Below are 23,869 nucleotides of genomic sequence, written 5' to 3' on the forward strand. Positions count from 1 at the left end.
TCGTCACTCAGCCCAGCAGCTTGTTCAGCTCTTTGCTGTTGCGGACGGCCAGCTGCAGGTGGCGGGGGACGATCCTGGCAAGGGTGTAGATTTGGTTTTGGCATTGGTGGGGACGGATGATTCAACCACCGAACCCTGCCCTGTTTTTGTCTTTCTTCTTGATAAAAAGTGGAGGAATATACTTGCCTACATATGCTATTCTACATGCTTTCAAACCATTTAAAATTACAATTCATAGTTTTATATGTGAATTATATAATGTCAAATTACTATTAAACAAATGACTGACTAAAGTATTTTAGACTTTAGTTTACTTCAGCCATATTCCATATAAATCAAGTATCATACAAAAATAAAAATAGCTTCAAATACAGTCATGACAATAAAAGAATATGACTTTAACAACATTACTTCAGTTATATCATCTTGACGCACGCTCAATCATCCAGGTAATTAATTTTCCAAAAGTTGATTCTCTTCATCTGGACGTAGCGTTATGTGGGAGAAACATTTCGTCACTCATCCAAGTGACTTCTTCAGTCTCAGCTGACTGCAGGTTTCCCCAATCTTATAAACAGTACATTTGCATAATGACTTAACTTCAGTTATAGTACACCAGCATCTCTTATACATTAGCACTAAGGGAACACTGAATGACCTGGTGGTTTTTGTCCATAAAACTACTCATCTAAGATTACCACAAAGTAAAGGATCTCTCAGCAAAATGATGCAACATTTTAGGCACTATTGCCCCGATCAAATCAGTGAGCTGGGATTTTTTATTCTAAACATGAACTACTGTTACAGCAACAGACATGGACTACTGGTGTCCCACACAACAACTCAACGTCCACTATGTGAAGGAGCCAAACACATGCCTTCTCCTCTCGTTAATCTATAGCACCAAAACATCAGTCAGTCACCTGTGACCTCGCCTCTTCACCTCTGTCCGAGCTACAGCATGGCAGAGCTGCCTCTGTCACTTGATAAATAACAATGAGACATTCCAAATACATGCAGTCACACATGTGCTTCACATGCAGTAATGAACCATCAAGTCATCATCCAATTTCACCTGTGATCTTGTATCACCATTACTCTCTGAGCTTTGTGTTGGTTCTTCTGTCACCTGACAAATAGGACATACATGACAAGAAGAATAAAATGTGTAGCTGCTTCAGTGTTTCTGTCAGTTTGTGCAGATCTTGACTCATCTGTAATGTTTGTAGGGTGAGTGCATTTTTAAAACAACTTGTGCAAACTGCACTACAAGTTGGAATATTTGCAAAATCATGACTACCTCATGATATTTTGTCTCAAAAATTAACCCTATGAATATGTCAGTGCCATTAGGATGAAATTATTGTGTCACCAACATTTTAATGTTAGACATATAATTTTAACAGCCTCTGTAAACTAATATCCTGGCTTACTCGAGGCTGCCGTTTTCTCTGACAGTTTCAATCAAAATTAGAAATGCTACTCTGGGAGACTGAGATAACTAAGGCTACGTTCACACTGCAGGCGAAAGCGCATCAAATCCGATTTTTTTGACCCTATGCGACCCATCTCTGATCATGGTAATGACAGTGTGAATGGCAAAAATCCGATATTTTCAAATCCGATCTCGGTCACTTTCATATGTGGTCCTGAATCCGATACATATCCGATGTTTTAGAAAGCGATTGCTGTTTGAATGGTCATGTCGCATTAAATCCGTCTTTTACGTCACTGACACAAGTCAGATGCCAATTATCAGCTCCGGAGAAGCACCCGATAAGACATCGCAAATGCTTCCTGGCCATCCAGCGTAGATGTCAGTGAAACTGTTGGGAAGACAACGTTGGAGAAACGTGAACATTTTATTTGTACTGTATAATCTGCAGATTCTGACAGAAATCTGCAACTATCCTTTGAAGCACCGCTCATCTAAAACAGCAATACGGATAATTATTAGGTTATTTACATTATTATGTAAATAACAAAATATCTTAAAGCAAAAATTGGGAAACATAAAGTCCAAAGTCTTTATATTAAGGGCCATCAGTCAAACAATATTGTTTGCTCTGGGTCTAAACAGAGCGAGTTGTGTGTGACGTCTTCTTTTGCGCATGCGGGCCACTTTGAGTGTTCAGACTAGAGCGCGTTTGCTGTCGCATTTTATTTGTAGTGTGAACAAGCAGACAAAAAAATCGGATTTGATCAAAAAATTGGAATTGAGCATTAAGACCTGCAGTGTGAACGTAGCCTAATAGTGCTGCCTGTTGTGCAGTTAGTTTCCAAAACACGTTATTCATGGTTACATACAACTTGAGACTGATGTGGGCCAAAGCCTAGCATAGCTTGTAACGTTATTTTGACGGACACATTTTATGAGTGAACTTGACTTTAAGCAACGTACAGATTTCTTTCTTTCTTTGAAAAACACTTTCTTATATCCAGGTTCTTCCTTGTTGCTGCCATCCTCCTCTCCTCCTTGCAGGTCCTCGCAGCGCAGGCTTGCCGCTGCTAAAACTAAACAGAGCTCCCTGAAAGGCACAGCCAATCACATTGGCCATATTTGTCACATGGGGTTCTTAGTGTTAGAGGTGAGAAGGTCAATCCAGCTATAGAGATTGACAGACCACGTGACTTTCGCGCATTGCATGCTGGGAGGTGGTGGCAAGACATTCAAATTACCGCATTAAATGCAGGCATTTGCAGCACCGCAAAACGTTTATTCTCACGTTCCAATACCGTCTTGCTTTTTCTTTCCTCACCAAAAAAGGAATGTACAAAACGAAGGAGAACAATGCCGGTCCGTACAAAGACAGACTCGATGAAAAGGCAAAGAAAAGGACTTTCTTGTGATTTCATGTTTAGTGTCACATTACGGTGGACCCATCTTCCTGTACTCTGCACTTTATGGTTTGTGTTACCTGTTGTTCTGTTATGCACAGTGAATTATTAGAACGTGTTTAAATTGCTATAAATGTCTGTCACACCACTGCACTTTACAGCTGTGCTGTAAATTATCTCTTTATGTCCAGAATGGGCCAACGCAATCTTTCTTTTTAGTCTGTACTAATATACAGTGTCAGAACCAATACAAATAAAGTAAGTGTTGCACAAGTCTTTCATCAGGACTGTCTTTATTTATAACTGACAACAGTGTTACATGTTACTATTGAAGCTTACAGGACAAAGGCAAAATAGTATACCGTTGTGCATTAATAGTTGATTTGTTTAAAAACACAGTTGCACAACAAAACAAGAGCAAATTGGAAAACAGTTATTCATCACTTGCTTGCTTCACAACAACACTTGGGCACATATTTGTGAGCGCACATGATACAGCGACTATCTTATCCAGCAAAGTCATGTTCTCACCTTCGCATGGCACCACAAAACCTAAACGGATGGTGTCGTTTAGGATAGTGTACTTGGACCGTAGACAGCCTATAACGCGTTCAACATGGATCCTGACATGTGCCAGTTTTCGTGTGTCCTCCACATCTTTTGCTTGTAGCTGACTGCTGGAATTTTTAAAGTGGCACCCATTAAGGCAACACTTTCCCTGATATCAAAACCCCGGTCTGCGAGCACTATGTCCCCAGGTGAAAGTTTCTGTAGAAAGCCAGATGTTTCAGCTATTCGTTTATCGTTTAGAAATGAAAGAGATGGTCCCCTGTGGTGTGATGCCAATGAGATATTTCATTGTGTGTCTACTTTTGTATGTAGAATATGTCTCCGCCATGGCGCGTAAATTTTGTGCCCTCTCTATGAACAGTTCAAAACAGTCAATAATAACTGTCACCCGGTCACCAAACATCTCTACATACTGGTGTGGCATACTGGCCTGTATGCAATGTCTTCCAGGCCAGTGCACCAATGGACTGAGGTGAGCGTATAACACATTTACAGTAATGTTAAACACAGTGGAAGTGGTTGTCCGGCTAATATCAAAGAGGTGTGCAATATGTGCAATTGGAAGGTTGAGTCTTAAATGCGTGAGAGTCAACAAGAGCATCTGAAACTGGGAAATTTTCCTGTCAGTGTCTGGCAAGCTCGGGCTGATTTGTTGTAGCACCCCCATTAGTAAAGCAAAAGAAGGCAACCCTGTGTAGAATTTAACTTTAGAGTTATCATCTTTCAAGAATTCCTTGTCTAATTTCTTTTTGGACAGTTCTTTTTTTAATATTAGGTTTTCTTCCTGCAGGTGTGCTATTTCTTGTAACCTTAGAGAACACATTTTACACTCCTGCAGATCTTCATCCTCGTGCTGTGGAGTTAGCTGCTGTGGTTCGATCTCAGCTGTAGTTTCCGTAGTGACTGGTGCTGAAAGACACACATGCATACAGACAAAGACAAGATCATTTTATGTGCAAAAACAAGACAGTGCTTAATGTGGAAAAAGTGGAATTTATTTATGTACATTGACAATTTTACCTGCATGGATTTCGCCTGGATGAGCTGTCTCTGCCCCAGAGGAACGCGGGCCTTTTCGTGGCTGTTTTGATTTCGATCTCTGTTTTAACCGATCAAATCTCGCTGTGGTAGAAGCTTTAAAGTCTGTGTGGCCCAGTTTGAGAGAGGGTGCCCAGTCTGGATCGCATTCCAGCATTTCGTAGGCTGGTTTGCCTACAAAATACAGCCAACATTACACACAGCCACAATAAACAAAGGAGCATAGCGCGATGATTTCTGTTCAGCGCCATATAAGACATATTAACTACCACAAAACAGTTACCTTTGTGGAAATGCTTGGAGCAGACTAACATGTGCGGTGGAGTGTTTTCGAACGTTATATTAGGTCTTCTGATAGCGGCAATCCAGGCCATCCGTCGCCTCTTCGTGACTTCGGAGATATGGCTTGGACAATTTCTCTTCCACGCCGGAATCCGATGAAAACCAATCGCATTTCCCGTCGACTTCACGCGGCTGCCGTTCGCCCGGCTTGTGCAGTTAATAATACAACAGCTTCTTGCCATTTTATGTTTCTTTTTATCGCTGTGTGACTGATTTCTATTGAAAGCCTGTGCCCGCTATTACCTCTTGCCACTACTTCCCAGTATCCTTTGCGGTTTTACCCCTGAATGACGTCACATTTTCAATCTCTATTGACAGTATACACACACCAGCACTGTTATAGGGTATTGGATCATTACCAGCAGAACAGGACTGATACTGTGTTTCCATCCTTAAAGTTACTTCAAAGAATTGTGTAAAAATGTTAAATAATGTGTTTTTGGGAAGGAAAATAAAGCACCTGAAAGATGATTAAAAAAAATCTGATTCATGTTAGGCTTACTGTCATGTCTACAGTATTTTATAGCACATTTAATCAATAAGAATTTACCAAAGGTACTTGTCTATCATATAGCCTAGCACAAAGGACTCCAATGTGATGAGCTTGGGGAAATAAAAATAAGTGAATAATTAAAGGAGAGAGATATTTAAGGATACAACAATTCATGCTAAAAATTAATTTAATAGTTATTATTATAACATGAACACATACAAAAAAAAAAAAAAAAACCTTTTCCCTCTGGTGGACAAACGAGTCTATCTCGAGGCTTCATCGGCGCCAGGTGTGTGTGGAGATTCCTGGGTGTGACCGGTCAGCTGGCAGGGCCACACCCACCAGGCCTGAAAGTGCCTGCCACTACCACACCCATACACACCTGACAGTACACAAACACAGGACAGCAGCAGTGCAGAAGACACAACAACAACAACAATAATAATAATAATAATAATAATAATAATAATAATAATAATAACAATAATAATAATGATAGTAGTCCACACTGCTCACGGACCCCGAGTCCCTGGAACCGGGTCCGTGACAAAAACAACTCCCAAACCACCAGGAAGGAGACAACACAACTATTTATTTTTACCTTCAATGTAATTTCTTCCATCTTCCAAGCTGGAGAGAGGTTGTTGTTGCTTATAAATTCATTTTGTAAGATTCCTGCATGAAATGATTTGATCAGATATTTTTAATTTTACATTTTATATGGTATCATGTAGAGAAAAACATTATCTCTGTTTAGACTGCTGCCCTCGCTGACAGACATGATATGTGTTTTCCTTGTCAGACATTACAAACTGGTTCGCATTCAAGAAATTCTTTAAATCCATTTTACACTTGGCACCATTTGGCCAACTGTGCCATTTATTATAAGTATTTAATATATAATTTCAAAATGCAACATCATAAGAATATGGTGATTTATAAATAAATACATTAATATTCTTCCTTTTGTTCTTTCCTATGTTGTGGTTCTCCTCTGCCTGATAGGAGGATCCTGCAGATCATCTTCTCCCTGTGAGAGGAGACAGAGGTGAAGAGTCATCAACACATGAGGTCAAAGGTCAGTCAGTACAGCTAGAAGAAAGAAAATCTACAGTCAGACTTCATTCACTCATTACAACATCTCCAAAAAGACATAATGAGGAACTGCAAAAATATCAAAGTAGGCTTGAAGCCTTTTAGGAACATGTTGTACTTACAGAGTTTGTCCACCAGAGGGAAAAGTTTTTTTGTTTTTTTTTATTTGTATGTGTTCATGTTATAATAATAACAGTGTTTGAAGGCTTTTCTTTCCAAACAGACAGACAGACACACACACACACACATGGTGTGTCAAAAGTTATGCATGCACAGTTTATAGGTAACTTTCTGAGAACAGTAGAGGACTGTAGTTTGTTATTTTGAATGAACAGAAAACTTAAACATAATCATTTACGGCATGATTAAATATGAGAAATTAACCTGAAAAGCTAAATATATCATTGAGCCAAAAGCTCAATATTACCTTGCAACAACAAGGAAGACGATACATTTTAGTTTGTACACGTTTTAATGCTAAATGGTAAATGGCCTGTATTTGTATAGTGCTTTACTCAGTCCCTAAGGACCCCAAAATGCTTTACACTACAACCAGTCATCCACCCATTCACACACACACATTCACACACTGGTGATGGTAAGCTACATTGTAGTCACAGCTGCCCTGGGGCGCACTAACAGAGGCAAGGCTGCCGGACACTGGCGCCACTGGGCCCTCTGACCACCACCAGTAGGCAAACATGGGGTTAGTATCTTGTCCAAGGATATTTGGCATGTAGACTGGAGGAGCCTTCCGGTGAGTCGGTGACCCGCTCTACCACCTGAGCTACAGCCAACGCAGTGAAGTAACACATTCACTGCGTTGCAGGTTAGCACATTTGAATACTTTTTATTAGTTACCTTATAATGATCACAAAATAATTATATTTCATGGAATCAGATCAAATGAAACTGAATATTTGTGGTTTCTGTTTAAATATATTTACTTTACTGGAATACATTCAGTTTATAACAGGGGTGTCAAACTTACGGCCTTAAGGCCTGCAAACGGGTTTAATTCAGTCCGCAAGATGATTTTGTAAAGTCTAAAAATGAGCTGCAAATTATCAAAAAAGAAACTGCTGTTCCAATTGCGTCCTTTGGATGGCGCAATGGCAATTGTGAGCTACTTTGTTTTGCCCACAAAATTTAAACCTGATGTGCTTTGGCACCCTCACTGCCCCAATATGTCTCTGTCAAAAAAGAGAAAAGTGGATGCAGAGTGCAGAGTGTTCCAAGAAAAAATGGTCATCCTCCTATTTATTCACGGAAGTGAATGGGAAAGCTGTATGTTTGGTGTGTTCCCAGCATGTTGCAGTGCTGAAAGAATAAAACCTCCGTCGTCACTATGTGAGTCTTCATGCAGACAAATATGACAACTTTCAAGGACAGCGGAGAAGAGAGAAGGTGAATGAACCGTTGCCGGGTCTGAAGAAACAGCAGTCTGTGTTTACTCACAGCCGAGACATCAGTGACGCTGCAGTGAAAGCTAGCTACCTCATCGCTAACAAAATTGCACTAGCATCAAAACCATTTAGTGAGGGTGAATTTGTAAAAACATGTATGATGAAGGCATCGGAGATTGTGTGCACTGAAAAGCGCCAGGCCTTTGCAAATATCAGCCTGACAAGAAACACAGTTGCCAACAGGATTTCTGATCTTTCAGCGGATTTGGACAGCCAGTTGAAGCAAAAAGTAAAGTCATTTATTGCATTTTCAGTTGCAATTGATGAAGGCACGGCCATTACAGATGTTGCACAACTGGCAATTTTTATCTGAGGAGCTGATGACACATTGACCCTCACCGAGGAGTTCGTGGAGTAGGTGCCGATGACAGATACAACTACTGCAGCTGATATTTTCACCGCGCTGGACATGGTTGGAGTGGACTGGTCCCGCACTGTCAGCCTGGCTACAGATGGTGCGCCCTCAATGATCGGGAAAAACAGGCGTCATAACAAAGTTCAGAGATAAAGTGCAATCTGCAAATGGAGGATGTGATTTTTGGACTTTTCACTGTATTTTGCACCAGGAGGCTTTGTGTTGCAAGTCACTGAAAATGGATAACGTCATGAAGGTGGTCATCCAAACTGTTAATTTCATCCGATCCAGAAGCCTCAATCACCGTCAGTTTGACAGCCTTCTCAGAGAGAAAGACCACGTCTATGGCCTGCCATACCACACTGAGGTAAGATGGTTGAGCCGAGGTGCTGTGCTGAGGTGTTTCTTTGATTTACGAGAAGAAATTGAATAGTTCATGGAAGAAAAGGGCAAACCAGTGTTAGAATTTCATTCCGCAGAATGGGTGCAGGAGCTTGCATTTATGGTGGATGTTACAGAGCACCCGAATAACTTGAACAAACAGCTTCAAGGACGCAATAAAGTTGTCACGCAGTATTATGACAGCAAACGTTCTTTCAAGTTGAAGCCGTCATTGTGGGAAACACAGCTGGCTGGTGGTGATGCAGCTCACTTCCCCTGTCTGAAAAATGTGTGCATGATCCAAAGTGTGGCAGACATGAAACGGTTCAAAGATAAAATAACGGGACTGTATTTAGAGTTTGAGCAACAATTTAAGATTTTTGGTGAACTGGAGAAAGACTTCAAAGTTTTTTGCTCGCCGTTCACCGTGAATCCCTCTGATCTGCCCGTCAGGATCCAACTTGAAATAATAGACTTGCAGTGTGACTCGGATTTGAAGGGCAAATTTGCCGCATCTAGCTTGAACACATTTCATGAGAATCTCTTGCCAGGTTACCGCAACTTGACAGCCCTTGCTGCAAAACTGTTGTGCATGTTCGGAACCACATATCTTTGTGAGCAAGTTTTCTCTGTAATGAGCATAAATAAAACAAAACTGCGCTCAAGGCTCACACACAAGCACTTGAATCACATCCTGAAGTTAGCTGCCGTTCAGGATGTGATGCCTGATATTGATGAGCTGGTGAAAGCTAAAAGATGCCAGGTATCAGGAGTCAAATAAACTATGCAACCCCACTGAACGTGCTCCATGAGACACTGATAGAATTCGGTGATCTGTGATATAGTTCTGTAAATCAGTGAGGTACTGTGTGGTTGTGTGTTTGTTGTCCTCAGAATTTTCAAATAACTGGAGGTGTTTTATGATTAATAGCAATGTTGTGCTTGTACTATTTTGAACATACTGTCCACAGGCTCTAGCTTTATTTTTTGTGTTGATTGTATTAAAACAAAGAAAATAATCTGAAGTTGTTGTTTTTAAGTTATATATACAATGATTTTACTAGTCTGGCCCACTTGAGAATAGACTTTTCTCCATGTGGCCCCTGAACTAAAATGAGTTTGACACCCCTGGTTTATAACAAGGATATTTTCTTTAATTATTATTTGAATAAATAAAACTTGCAATTACTATTTTTATTTTGCCTCAATATAAAAATATATTTAAAAAAATGTATATAAAGTAAGACTATATTCAGTTTAATGTGGTATCCCAACATAGTTACTTAAAGTTCCTGTTGGTTTTGGATCGGCATCTTAAACTCTTACATCGGCTTTAAATGAATTCTGTTTAATGTCAGCTGGGATCACACTGAAAGTAAAATAATATTTTTTACACAAAAAGAAACATTTGGTGTCATAACTGCTCTATTATTGTTTAAAAATAAAAATACAACAGTCAGAGTAAATTTAGACTTTTTGACATGTTTCTTTTGCCAACTATTGTCTAACTTTCACTATTCTCAGGACCTTCTTCCTCATTTTATAGTGTGTCTGTTTGAAATACATACATTCGTTAAATCATATATGCACACACGAATGAATATCAGTGCTGTGTCTGTGAATGAATCAATGCAGCTTAACAGTCGCGTCAAGACGCTTTATATTATAAGATAAAGACTCTGAGATAATACAAAAAAAACCCCAACAATCCAATGACCCTCTATGAGCAGTTCTGAATTCAATCCTAGATTTAGCAGTATTGATAAATTGTCAATATTATTTGATCATTGCAGTCACAGCATTCACACAGGTGAAAGAGGCCCCCTCCTTGATTCAGCGATCGTCTTTCCATTTTCACGTAAATGTCCTCCTTGACTCAACACTCAGTGTTCCTCCCTCTCCAGGATTTGTACATCCTCATCATTGAAAGAATGTCCAGATACACTCTATACACATATATCTGACAGCTGACAGCCCCCACTCACTGCACAGACACAGGTTGTTAAGTCTAGTTTCACTTCAACAAAACAGAAACTCATAGACACACACCGAGTAATATATTCATTTGTTACTGCCAGGACAAAAGGCACAAAAAGTAGCTCAGCAGGATGAAGAAATTTTCTCTTGTTTGATCTGTTTGGATCTACTGAATTATCTGGTGACTATTTGCTGTGGACACACCTACTGCATGAACTGTATGAAAATACATTTTGGTGAAGAGGACAGGAAGGGAATCCACAGCTGCCCTCAGTGCAGGAAGACTTTCACACCGAGGCCTGTCCTGGAGAAAAACACCATGTTAGCAGCTTTAGTGGAGCAGCTGAAGGAGACTGGACTCCAAGCTGCTCCAGCTGATCACTGCTATGCTGGACCTGAAGATGTGGCCTGTGATGTCTGTCTGGCCTCTTACTGTGAGAAACACCTCCAACCTCACTATGATGCAGCTCCATAAAAGAAACACAAGCTGGTGGCCCCCTCCAAGAAGCTCTAGGAGAACATCTGCTCTCGTCATGATGAGGTGATGAAGATTTTCTGTCGTACTGATCAGCATCTGTTAAGCAGGTTTATGTTTCGAGTAGCACTTCTGTTTTTATTGTTTTTTTGTTTTGTTTTAATTGTTTTATTTATTGTTATTTATTTATTGTTAACTGTATCATCATTATTTTTGCTTTAAATATTACCAGGAAGGAAACAGATGCAGGGATGCAGTTGTTGTGGATCTATTTTTAGCAAACATCTGCAGCATTTTTACATTTAAAAGAGGTTCAATAATGATTTTTCCTTTAATAAATGCACCTTATTATTGCTTGTGGACACAGTTTTATTGATTTATTTTTGTCTTTAATTATGTCTTTAAATATTGATGATTCTAATAATTCAGACTTACTGTGTCATTAAAATAGATGAACAGACTTTATGTTGTCCTCATAAGTTGGAAATCTTGAATTGCTTAATTAACAAATATTTGAATCTAAAAGTGTGATGATTTATTAGTTTATTTTATTTCATATGTATTTTATTTTGTAAAACGTCTCCACGTCTTTCAGAATGGAAACACTGATACAGACAGTTTGCAGCTTGATAGTCATGTTTGTGCAAATGTAGTCACATGATCAAGCTGCTGTAAACCTGTGGAGTCAGTAGATGGTGCTGTTGGACTGTGTTTGTCTTTGTGAACGCTGTAACGTCAGAGTTAGGATCTACTTAGTTTAACACAGAAATATGTGTACGAGTTTTAGTTTAAGTAATTATAACTGTTATATAAACCTACATACGTGACATGAATCTAAATGTTATTTCGTGTTGTTTATTTCCTTTTTAGAGTAAACCTATGCACACTCACAGATTACAAAGACTGTAAAACCTGTACTGTGCCCTTCATTACTGTGCTGTGTAAATATCTGAGCCAACTAAATAAATGACTGGACTGCATTTGATTGGCTGCTGCTTGTTTTGATCGACACCCCCAGAAAGACAGAACACAAAGAGTCGCAATACAAACCAGTTATCAATATCCTGATTGGCTGACCTCCATTCCTATTGTCTCTGCCTTCAACTACACAAACCCCCTCACCACCCCCTGTCCCCCTTCAGCTACAAGTACAAGTTTTGTATCAGATTTCTCTTAAAAAGTGCAGCAAAAGTTGAAGCTCACAATGCGTGAATTTATGAGTCGAGAGAGAGAAGTCAAGCTTTCAGGGCCGAGAGGCCAGCGTGAAAGTGGATCCACAAGCAGACTCAAGTCACAGCTGTTTCAACCTCAAACTGATTTTATTAAATAGAGACACAGACAACTGTAAAATATTACTAGGTGGAAACTTCTGAAAGGTTGGATCCACTGTCCAACGTATTAATCGTTTGTAAATATTTTTTTCTGTATCTGCGAGTTTAAAAGAGAAGAATTTGAAAACATTTTGTAAGTGAAAAAAGAAAAACCTGTTCTACACATTCTGACTTTTTATTCTGTATATTTTCACATTTTGCAGCACATTTAACTTTATATTCAACGGTGTAAAACACAAAAATACTTGCAGTAAAGATGAAGACACTGGCTCTGTGTCTGAAAGCAAGAAGATTGCTTCCTTGGCAGGCTGGTGAATCTGGGTTTTGGAGGGAGGGAGACCTTTTCTGAAGTCATGGATGGTTACAGTGAGCAGGAAAGCAGACAGGCAGGTTTCCAGATTCTCCACAGGAAGTTGGGTGAAACAGAGCGAGCAGGCAGGCAGCTGGTTGGAGGGAAGGACCAGTGACAGAAGAAATCCAGATAAGAGTGGAGGTAAGTGGATAATGATCTGGAGGTGCAGGAAACTGGAGACACAAAGAAGGCAAAATTAAACAGAGGAACACTTGGAGCAAGCAGAACATGAAGGCTGATTTAAAACTACTGTTTAGATGACAATCTGGCAAATAGTCTGAGGTGGACCATAAAGCGTCATTGCTGATTGCAGACAATGAGCTGCATGTGGAGGCAGATGTAGACCCAGAACTTGACCTGGAGGCAGGACCTGAGCTTTGAACAGAGTAAGAAATCATTCCCCAAAACACCACCGACACCCCGGATCATGACACGAGCACTTGTATTCACTGATCTGAGAGGTTGGAGTCACAGAGTTGTGGTTCCAAGTAGTAAAAATAAAAAATAAGAGTAAAATTTGAAATGCAAGTCTGCAGCTCTCAATATATTTGTGAAAACATCAATATCAATATAAGTGAAAGAAAAACCTGTTCTACACATTCTGACCTTTTATTCTGTAAATGTTCACATTTCGCAGCATATTTAACTTGATATTCAACGGCGTAAAACACAAAAATACTTGCAATAAAGATAAAGACACTGGCTCTGTGTCTGAAAGCTAAATGTCTCATATTTGAAGGATTAATAACTGTGAAATATTTAATAATTTTTGTGTCTGAATGTGAACATTTTTGAAATGAAAAACAAGTCACAGTATAATATGTGCCATGGTGTGACAGCTTTTTATTTACTTGTCATTCATATATTATAAATGTAAAAACTGATCAGCCTCCTTTGTTCATGTTCAAAGGGTTAAACAAACAGCGTCTACGTTAAACTGCTGCACTTCCTGGACTGTGTCAAAGCCTGATAACTCCTCCCTCTTCTTCCTGAAACACTGTAAATGTATTTCCTTGTTCCCTCCCCTTTAGATCAGCAGTTTGAAGATGGGTGTAACAAACATGTTGTAAGGTTTCAGAGCCGGCAGGCTCCATTCACGACAGAAAAGTATGTTATGAGATCAGAGGTCAGAATGCTTTCGTTTCTGCCAAAGAGAAACTGAGAGGAGAAATGGCACAGAAAGGAGTTCAGCTGGACCAAGAAACTATTTCTTGTTCCATCTGTTTGGATCTACTGAAGGATCCGGTGACTACAGCCTGTGGACACAGCTACTGCATGAACTGTATTAAAAGTTTCTGGGATGAAGAGGACAGGAAGGGAATCCACAGCTGCCCTCAGTGCAGGAAGACTTTCACACCGAGGCCTGTCCTGCAGAAAAACATCGTGTTAGCAGCTTTAGTGGAGCAGCTGAAGAAGACTGGACTCCAAGCTGCTCCAGCTGATCACTGCTATGCTGGACCTGAAGATGTGGCCTGTGATGTCTGCACTGGAAGGAAACTGAAAGCCATCAAGTCCTGTTTATCTTGTCTGGCCTCTTACTGTGAGAAACACCTCCAACCTCACTTTGAATCTCAAACTTTTAAAAAGCATACACTTGTTAAAACTTCTGTGAAGCTCCAGGAGAACATCTGCTCTCGTCATGATGAGGTGATGAAGATTTTCTGTCGTACTGATCAGCAGAGTATCTGTTATCTCTGCACAATGGATGACCATAAAGGCCATGAAACAGTCCCAGCTGCAGCAGAAAGGACTGAGAAGCAGAAGGAGCTCGAGGTGAGACGACTAAACATCCAGCAGAGAATCCAGGAGCGAGAGAAAGATGTGAAGCTGCTTCAACAGGAGGTGGAGGCCATCAATGGCTCTGCTGATAAAGCAGTGGAGGACAGTGAGAAGATGTTCACTGAGCTGATCCGTCTCATCCAGAAAAGAAGCTCTGATGTGAAGCAGCAGGTCAGATCCCAGCAGGAAACTGAAGTGAGTCGAGTCAAAGAGCTTCAGGAGAAGCTGGAGCAGGAGATCGCTGAGCTGAAGAGGAAAGACGGCGAGCTGGAGCAGTTCTCACACACAGAGGATCACAACCAGTTTCTACACAACTACCCCTCACTGTCAGCACTCAGTGAGTCTACACACTCATCCAGCATCAATATTCGTCCTCTGAGCTACTTTGAGGATGTGACAGCAGCTGTGTCAGAGACCAGAGATAAACTACAGGACATTCTGAGAGAGGAATGGACAAACATCTCACTGACAGTCACTGAAGTGGATGTTTTATTGTCATCACCAGAGCCAAAGACCAGAGCTGGATTCTTAAAATATTCACGTGAAATCACACTGAATCCAAACACAGCACACAAATATCTGTTATTATCTGAGGGGAACAGAAGAGCAACATTTATGTTCCAACAACAGTCTTATTCTAATCATCCAGACAGATTCACTAACTGGTTTCAGGTCCTGAGTAGAGAGAGTCTGACTGGACGTTGTTACTGGGAGGTGGAGTGGAGAGGGAGAACACTAGACATAGCAGTTGCATACAAGAATATCAGCAGAGCAGGGAGGTCATATGAATGTGAATTTAGATCTAATGACAAATCTTGGTCATTATATTGTGACACAAACAGTTATACATTTTGGCACAACAAAGGCCAAACTGACCTCTCAGGTCCTCGGTCCTCCAGAGTAGGAGTGTACCTGGATCACAGAGCAGGTATTCTGTCTTTCTACAGCGTCTCTGAAACCATGACTCTCCTCCACAGAGTCCAGACCACATTCACTCAGCCGCTCTATGCTGGACTTGGTTTTTATAAAAATGGAGGCACTGCAGAGTTGATTAAAGTCAAATAGACCTTTGAAATTCCAGTTTTTTGTTCTTGTCTCTCTTTGCTGTTGAGAGCTCACTGTTGTGCTGTTTCTTCTCTGCACAGAGATCACTTTATGGCTGCGAGTTTGACATCTTATGATTGATAGTCTGTTATTTACCTGAAATTGTATTGAAATCAATGCAGCACTTTTTCTCTGTTGAATCTTTGTGAACAGATCAGAGTGACATGTGAGAAATTTATTTTAAAACAGTTTCCACTGGACCCCAAAGTAAGTAAAGGAAGTAATGATCATAAACATAATCAAGCAATAATTCAACAGTTTTAGGGCCTCAAGTGTTTTCATTGTTTAAACGACAATAACACTGGAACTTTATTTATTTTTATTTCTTAAAGATTTGGATTTTATAGGGGGCCAGTCTCATGTAGTTTAAATATAACAAACTCCATATTATGTAGTTTGTTCTATTTTCTGAATTGACAGGATTTCTCTTCCTTTCTGTTGTTTATTTACTTCCTTTACATAGAAGAAAATATTGTTTTAATACAAGAAAACCTGCACAAAAAGTAGTTCATGTCTTTCAGTCAGTCCAGTGTGTGATGTCTCGTGAACTCAGTAAGATGGAGGAGAGTTAATAAAATGATGAATTCTCTGATGGTTTTTATCTTGACCTGCAGAAAGCTTTTCATACAGTAGATCATATCAGTTATTCAGGAAACTAGAGAGATATCGAATAAGATGTGTAGCCTTTTCTTGGTTGGAAAATGGACAACTGTGTTGTTTATACAGATGATTCAAATTTATTGTGCTCTGGACATAAAATGTAAAGATTCTCTTGTATGCAATTGAAAATGAGCTGGAAATTTTAAAGATGTGGTTTGATATCAATAAATTGACCTTAATAACAAGGAAACTGAATTCATGCTTTTTGTGAGTAGAAAAGAATATGAATGTTTCTACATAATTTACTTCTGTCTGTTACTGTCTGACAGTAACAATCCAAACCCCAAATTATTCTACAATACATTTGTATACAAATTAGAGAAACTAAAGGCAAGCAGTGATTGGAAATATTGTACGACTAAAATTACTGCCATTGTGTGCAGTTAACTTGCAATATCATCTCTCATGTGGTCATTTCAATGATAGGATGAATGAATTCATAAATTGGTAAACAAACACACACATTTACTACATTTCATGAATACCAAACGTTCTATAAAGAGAACAAATTTGTAGCTAAAACATGATCAAGTGAGTAATGTACTAAGCAGGGCCAGATCTACAGTGGTGGCATGTGCCACCCTAAATTAATCTCTTGCCACCCCTAGTGCCTCCCCACTTTTGCATGTGACTATGTCGTTTATTTAAATAAGCTAGCATTAACACTTTGAGCCTAGCTACAATTAACACTAAATATAAATTCTAAAACTGAATATATTTCATATACATTGTAAAACTGAATATACTGCACTCTCATGCTCAGATGTTAATTTGACTATGTTTCCATAATTTTTGTTCTTTGCTGACTATGAAGAAAAGTTTTATTATTTATTTATTTGTATTTATTATTATTATTTTATTTATTTGTTTTAACAGTCTGGTTTTGTGCACAGTAAGTGTTTTCCCTGACAGGTGTAACTATATTTATTTTATAGGCAAATTGAGAGTGACTACCAGTATAGTTTAATGTGCAGTTGTAACTAATCAAGTGGCCCCTGCATGTAGAATTTTTTGTCTGTAATTGGAGTTTTTACCACAACATCTAGAATACATCCTACTTATCACTGCATGTGTTGAAATTATGACTAAATACATTTTTTAAACTTTACTTCTGTAGGACACATAACAAATCATCTAAAAAATATATAAGGTTAAACGTCAATATGGCAATAAAAATGAACATACACAAAGTAAAATTAAATGCGATGTTCATACTGTATAAACCACTGGATACATGAAGTTTACAGGCAGCAGCATTCACAAGATGAAGGTTTTGGTTGTGATATTATTTTCACTCTTTGTGAAATGTTTCCTTGTTCTCTATTATTTTAATAGTTTGTATCTCTTTTTGCACTGAGTACAGTGAAGACGGAGCGCTTCTGACCAGGGGCGATTTTAGCACATTTTAAGCACCCCCAAAGATTTCTTACTTTTTTTGACAATATTTGCTGTTTGTGTGACACACTACTAAAAATATAAAAAGCATACAGTACCTGGTTGAGACGTAACATTTTAACAACAAATGTATAGATAACCCCCTCCCAAAATGGTTTGTTCCAGCTCTCACCTACTCTGCCTCTAGCGCCGTTGCTGCCAGAGAGATGGTGGCTGAGACGCAGCGGAGCGGAGGTGGAAGTGCCTGCCTTAAAACAGGACATATTAGCTGCATTTAACCTTCAGTTACTCTTTATATAGTTAGGTAGGAGTCAGGCCATGTTTCTTTTTAGCTGAAAACATTACACCCAGGTAACCTGCAGTGTTGAAAACGTGTTTCTCGACGATGTTTGCTACCCTACAATCCGTCCTGCTCTGTAGTAAAATCAGCGACATTTGACCGTCCTGTTGCTCCCATTGAAATGTATACAGCAAATTTAAAAGCTAAAACTTAAAACTGTCCTGTTTGAAATGGATACTAACTAGCTAACTGACTGGATGCCCATCAACCTTATAACTCCTGGTGTGTGTGTCACACAGTGGAAATTTGTGTTTTTATGTTTTATCAATCTGTGTATTGGTACATAGTGTTGATTTTATTTGTATGATTTTATTGTGATATTTATATTGCATGTTTGTTTATTGATATTTATATTGCATGGTTTTATCCTCATATTTATGTATTTTAGTGTTGTTGCACAATATTCTTCTAATCCACTGTGGACTAAGCAGACAATGGTAGGCACCTGTGAGGTGGGGCGTTCCCTGAGGTGGCCTATCAGCCGCCAGGCTGACCTGTTAAAGGGGATAGTGAGCGCAGAGACAAAAGAGCGACGCACGAAAGGTGAGCAGGAGGAAAAGGAACGCATGTAAGCCCGCACATGTATTGGAGGAACTGCTGCCTGACTGTGGGGTGCCACGAGTCGTTCAGCGATCCAGTCCCAACGGCAGGAACAGCAACAGTGGGTGGCAATGGCCGCAATTCACAGCAGGGCAGGGGTGCCCCTCTGCCTGCATCTGACGGTGCTACGAGGGAGGCCGTGTTCAGGTGTGGAGTGGGGCGGGACTGTGCGGCGACGCGCTGTCAGGAGGAGACAGGTCTGTGACAGGAGCCCCCTCCTTGTTCTTCTGGCCGGCGTGGTTTCCATCCCGGAAGAGAAATTCCTCTCCTGTTTCAGATAAGGAACATTCGCCCGCATGTGGCAGGACTGTGGGATTATGGGACTGTGGGGGGCGGATTTTAGCATATGGGAGACATTTGTTTAGCTTTGGTTTTTTAGTAGTGTATAGTTATTTCTGCCGGCAGGGATTTTAGCGTATTGAGAACACTCTTTTTATTGTATACGGGGGCTTTTAACTTGTATTTGTGATTCTGGCTGTGGTTTTTTTTTGTTTTTTTTTTTAATGGAAATAAATGGTGTGTGTTCAAAGCCAGCTTAGTTTCTGTGCCCTGAGCGCTGACCCACTCACTCCTCTTCCTCTTGTATGTGAACGGACTTGGAGGTGAAGATTTAGGTCCACCAGTCTTAGCGGCTACGTGTGTGTGTGTGTGTGTGTTTGTGTACAGAGAGACAGCCAGGTTCATAACGGATATAAGGAAGTTTTTTCAAAAAAAGGAGCCACATTCAGGTAAAAGTGTAAAGTCAAATGATTCGTCAATCAAAAATAATGTTGGATCAGTGTTTCAATATTTATAACTTTTATTAGATGTTCATGTGGTTTGGTTATTTGCCTTTTGGTCTAAAGTACACTGAGAGAGGACTTTTTGTTAGTGATCTTAATAGTATTTTTTCATATTAATGTAATTTTTTCATCTAATTGAATATAATCTATTTGTGTATGATTGTCAGTCCAAAGAGGGAGAGAGGAAAGAGGGGAACGTGAGGAGAAAGTACAAGGTCAGGAAGAACCAGGTAAGAAAACAGACAGGGAATAGTGACAGGCAAAACAAAAACTGTTAAACTGACAAAGAGAAAAAAACTGATTTTACTCATACAATCTGGAAGTTGTGTTCTCCCTATATTAAAGCTGCTATACAGAATCTGCAAAACAAACTGGGTTGAAACATTTTTGACCGTCTTTAACAACATTCCAACATAACATTATCATTTTATGTGGTTCAGCCACAACTCTACTAAAACCTCAGCCAGTAATAGGTAGGCCAACTTTTGGACTGTCCAGTTGTCTGTATGACTGCCGCAGTACGTACATCACATTTGCGCAGAAAATGCCAAACGGTGCCCTGGTGGAGTGAGGAGCTGTAAAGGGAAGCAGAGTGCTCTGTTTATATTCTAAAAATGTTTTAAGCCAGCCTGTTTCAAAGATTCTGTACTGCAGCTTTAAATGTTTTCCAAAAGCACACATACACTTATCAGTGTTTCTCAAACTTTTTACAGTGTGTACCACCTGAGAAAATGTCAGTTCTCCCATGTACCACTATGAAAGCATTAAAACTCATAAATCTTACAACACAAAATTAGTATCTGCAGTAAAAAAAAAAATTTCATACATTGTATACATTCTACCACAGGCAAAGTTGCCTCCATTTTTATAGTTTTTTATTAATATTTTGTAATAATTTATTTGTAATAATTTATTCTGTTTTGGGAGTGTTTTTTATGTATCTGTATTATACTGTTTACTTTTTACTCACTATTAGCATCATTCATTGTGATTTAATAAAGAAATTTGCAGACTTGCACAGAGATGGTAAAATTATGATGACTGATAACAGAGACGAAGACAACATACGGCGAGGACAGGGAAGAACAGGGGTTTAAATGCACCAAAGAGACAATCATAGAGAACTCGGGACAACTGGAAACATTTAAGGATGCAGGGACTGACAGAGACAGGTGAAGAAGTCTCATCGTGACATGTAAAGTTTATCTTGCCTGGCTGGGCTGCTCTCTGGGTGCTCAGTACCCCCAAAGCTCTAATCCTAGAATCGCCCCTGCTTCTGACTTCAACCGAGGATATGTTCAAAAAGTGGTAGACGACTGTCACTTCTACCTTGTTCTAAATACTCAAATAGATGGTGTGACAGAATGTTGTCTTGCACACTTTCCTCCCTTTGTTGGCATCTGAGAATTATTTCTATACCACAGCATTTCTGTGCATTCATGATTATGTGATCCACACAGATATGTGGTCACAATTGTGAGTTAAGTGTCGTGATATATGGAGATTATTATGTATGTTTTATTTTGCTGGTTTATTGGTGTAATTTAAATCCACAATGTCGTGTAAGTTCCCTGTTGCCAGGAGAGTGTATAACACTTTGGACAGTAGGGGGCAGCAGCGTGCTTTGGGAACTGAGTCGGGTGCATAGCTGCCTAAGTTTTCCATTCTGGCAAGACTGACCAGGCGAACGGCAGCGTGTCTCCTGTGTTCACTTTCTCTCCTGTTTTACAGGTCAGTAATGTGGTCAAAAACATAAAGAAATACACAGCTGGACACTGTGATACTTAGACTTTCATGACATAAGACGGGTCTGTGATATGTGATGTATTACACTGTCGCTATGTGAGCTACTTTAGCTCTGTAGGATGTTATAGCTAGGCTGTATGCCTGGGTAACGCTAGCAAGCTGTTGCAACTGCGTATAATACTCCATATAAGAATAAGAACCACCAACCCGGTTGGGTTTACAGTTCCTGATAAACTTGTAGCTTTGTGTTCATGTTTTGTATAAAGTGTCTGTAAAGTGTTCTGAGCCCGCCTGAAGTCATGTGTAAACTTGCTGTTTCAGTGTTAGAATCTAACTGGTCTGAAAAGATATATGAAGCGAGAGAGCTGATAAGAGTACGGCCAACAAAAATGCTGGCAAGGACAGTAGTGCAGTAATGTTGAAAGTAGAGTTTCCTTTCTATGATAAGACACTACCATGATGATGTGAATTATTTTGTTTATCTGTTTTATGGGAAAAGAGGTGTAGTTGTCATTTGTTTCATTCATTTCAACCCTTTGTTGTTTTATGCCAGTAGTGTGGATTAATATTGAAATGTACTGGTGGAAAACAAGTGTTTAGAAGGGTTAAAGAAATCTGAGCTGGCAGCAATCACCCCAGAGTGTCGGGCCAGAACACCTGCAAATGTTCAGATGCGAGAGGAACAAACAGGCAGAGTCCAGGAACAAAGCCGTCACTCTCCGTATCTCCAATTGAGAACGTGCCCGCAGCTGGGCGAGAGAGTGTGTGTGTGTGTGTGTGTGTGTGGTTTCTGTAGACAAAGCATAATGATACAAATCAATTAGAAATCAAATTACATAATAAACATAAAGATACAACTGAGGTGTACTCAAGTACAGTATATACCTAAATAAGCTGACATTATACTTCAGACTGGTTACATAAACTCAAAGTCAGACATTATGCATTAACACACAGCATACAACTATGCACTGAAGGCAACTTTACATTGTTTTATCATCTGTTACACAGAGCACAGAATCAACAACATGATAACAACGAATCTCTCTGCTAGACGCTAATTAGCGAACAAATCTGTTATGCTAGCGAACTGCCACTTATACATAACATCACTTAAACAGAAGCAGAAACTGCTGGTAAGTCATCAAATACACTCATGGCTGAACACCAACATAACTGAGTGAAGTAAAACATTAACTCACGGTCTTATGAATGCACACACTGTCCGTTGTTCAGCTGCCGTTTGTCTCTGAACTAAAGCTGCAGACATGCACACCTATGGTGCATTCAGGGGCATAGGAAATCCCATACACAAACCTAACCCTTTTGTACAACAAGCCATGTGAGGGAATGAGCAGTTATAGTACAATTGAGTTACCAAAAGAGTGGAGTAGATATGCTCGTGTTGTATGAATAAATTCTGGCAAGATTGACCAGGCGAACGGCAGCGTGTCTCCTGTGTTCACTTTCTCTCCTGTTTTACAGGATCGTAATCTGGCTACGCGCCCACCATAGTGGGGCCTGTAACAATTACAGTATGCATTGTTTCTATCAGCTGTTTTCAGAAGGGTCATTTCACCAAGCTCAGATTATCTCAAACTGGTCTCTTTCCAAAGACTTCATTGGCCTCCAAAAATCGTGTTTATTTGAGATGTGGTGAAACCAAAGATTTAACTCTACTTGATGTTGCCTAAATATCCCAAAATGTAACATAAATATTAAAATGTACAACTGCACCACCTGGTGGTTCATTGTTCAGTTCTAGCCAAAAGAAACTGCAGCATAGTCATAAAATTGGCTTTCTGGTTGAAAGGATCCGAGTCTCTGATCTCAGGGGTATTACCACGACAGCTTAACAGATTTTATTTATCTGTCAGCACTAACTACCTCTGTCTGAATGCCTCCCCGCAGTTCACAATCATTTAGCGAACTGCATCCTTTACTAGCTACCCTGAGTAAAGTATGATCAACAGCCACATTCATTAACTGTAGCTCCTCTCTAATGATCTTTGGCACTTGGAAATTTGCTAAGATTTACTTTAGTGGCCTGGAAAATAGACCGCAGGGATCTGTTCATTTTCAAACACTAGAATAACCTATAAGAACCTTAAAAAAGTAGATGTTAATACTCATGCCCAAGTTCGACCTTTACGTCAAAAGAATGGAATGTCCACAAAATTAACTTTAATCGCGAAAAAGGATACTTTATTAAGCAATTTAGAAACGGCAAATGAAACAGCTCAATCAGTTAATAATATTCACATTCAAAATGTAAGAGTTTAAAGAAAAGTAAAAAAATGTATCTCTACGGGGTATAAAAAAATCAACTATGTGAACCAGAGTCTTCCAGTCTTCTGCTCACTTTAACAATGCCCCAGGGAAACTGCGAATAATCATTAACTGCAGAGGTTTTTATGAATCCTCTGATACGAACAACATCTGATGTTAACAATCATCGCCCCCCCATTCTATCATGACTGCATTTCATGATTTCTTATAATCTCAAACAGAAATTTATTATTCCCCTTCCGTCATTCAGTGTATTTTTTTATTTTATTTCTGAGTACTTATTTTATCTTTGTCTCTGTTTAACACCCGTTATTGAACTTTAGTTGAACTTTAGTGTTTATCACTCACAAAACAAATTACTTCTTCCCTTTTCTTATACATAATCAAATCAAAAACCTTCCTATTTCTATATATCTGTGCCTGCTGTTTAGGCTAAATCCTAACGCACATACAAGCTTTTC

General features: G+C 39.5%; 1 protein-coding gene and 1 pseudogene across 1 annotated transcript; one reads left to right on the plus strand and one right to left on the minus strand.

The window, feature by feature from the left end:
• Positions 1-3,271: 3,271 nt before the first annotated feature.
• On the minus strand, positions 3,272-4,231 carry LOC135932544 (uncharacterized; annotated as a pseudogene).
• Positions 4,232-13,795: 9,564 nt separating this feature from the next.
• On the plus strand, positions 13,796-15,689 carry LOC134624654 (tripartite motif-containing protein 16-like). The gene has a single exon (XM_063469678.1). The coding sequence runs from the start codon at positions 13,884-13,886 to the stop codon at positions 15,555-15,557; it is 1,674 nt and encodes a 557-aa protein (XP_063325748.1). The 5' UTR covers positions 13,796-13,883; the 3' UTR covers positions 15,558-15,689.
• The last annotated feature ends 8,180 nt before the right edge of the window (positions 15,690-23,869 follow it).

This window comes from Pelmatolapia mariae, linkage group LG3_W, assembly GCF_036321145.2.
Source record: "Pelmatolapia mariae isolate MD_Pm_ZW linkage group LG3_W, Pm_UMD_F_2, whole genome shotgun sequence".
Classification (NCBI taxonomy): domain Eukaryota; kingdom Metazoa; phylum Chordata; class Actinopteri; order Cichliformes; family Cichlidae; genus Pelmatolapia; species Pelmatolapia mariae.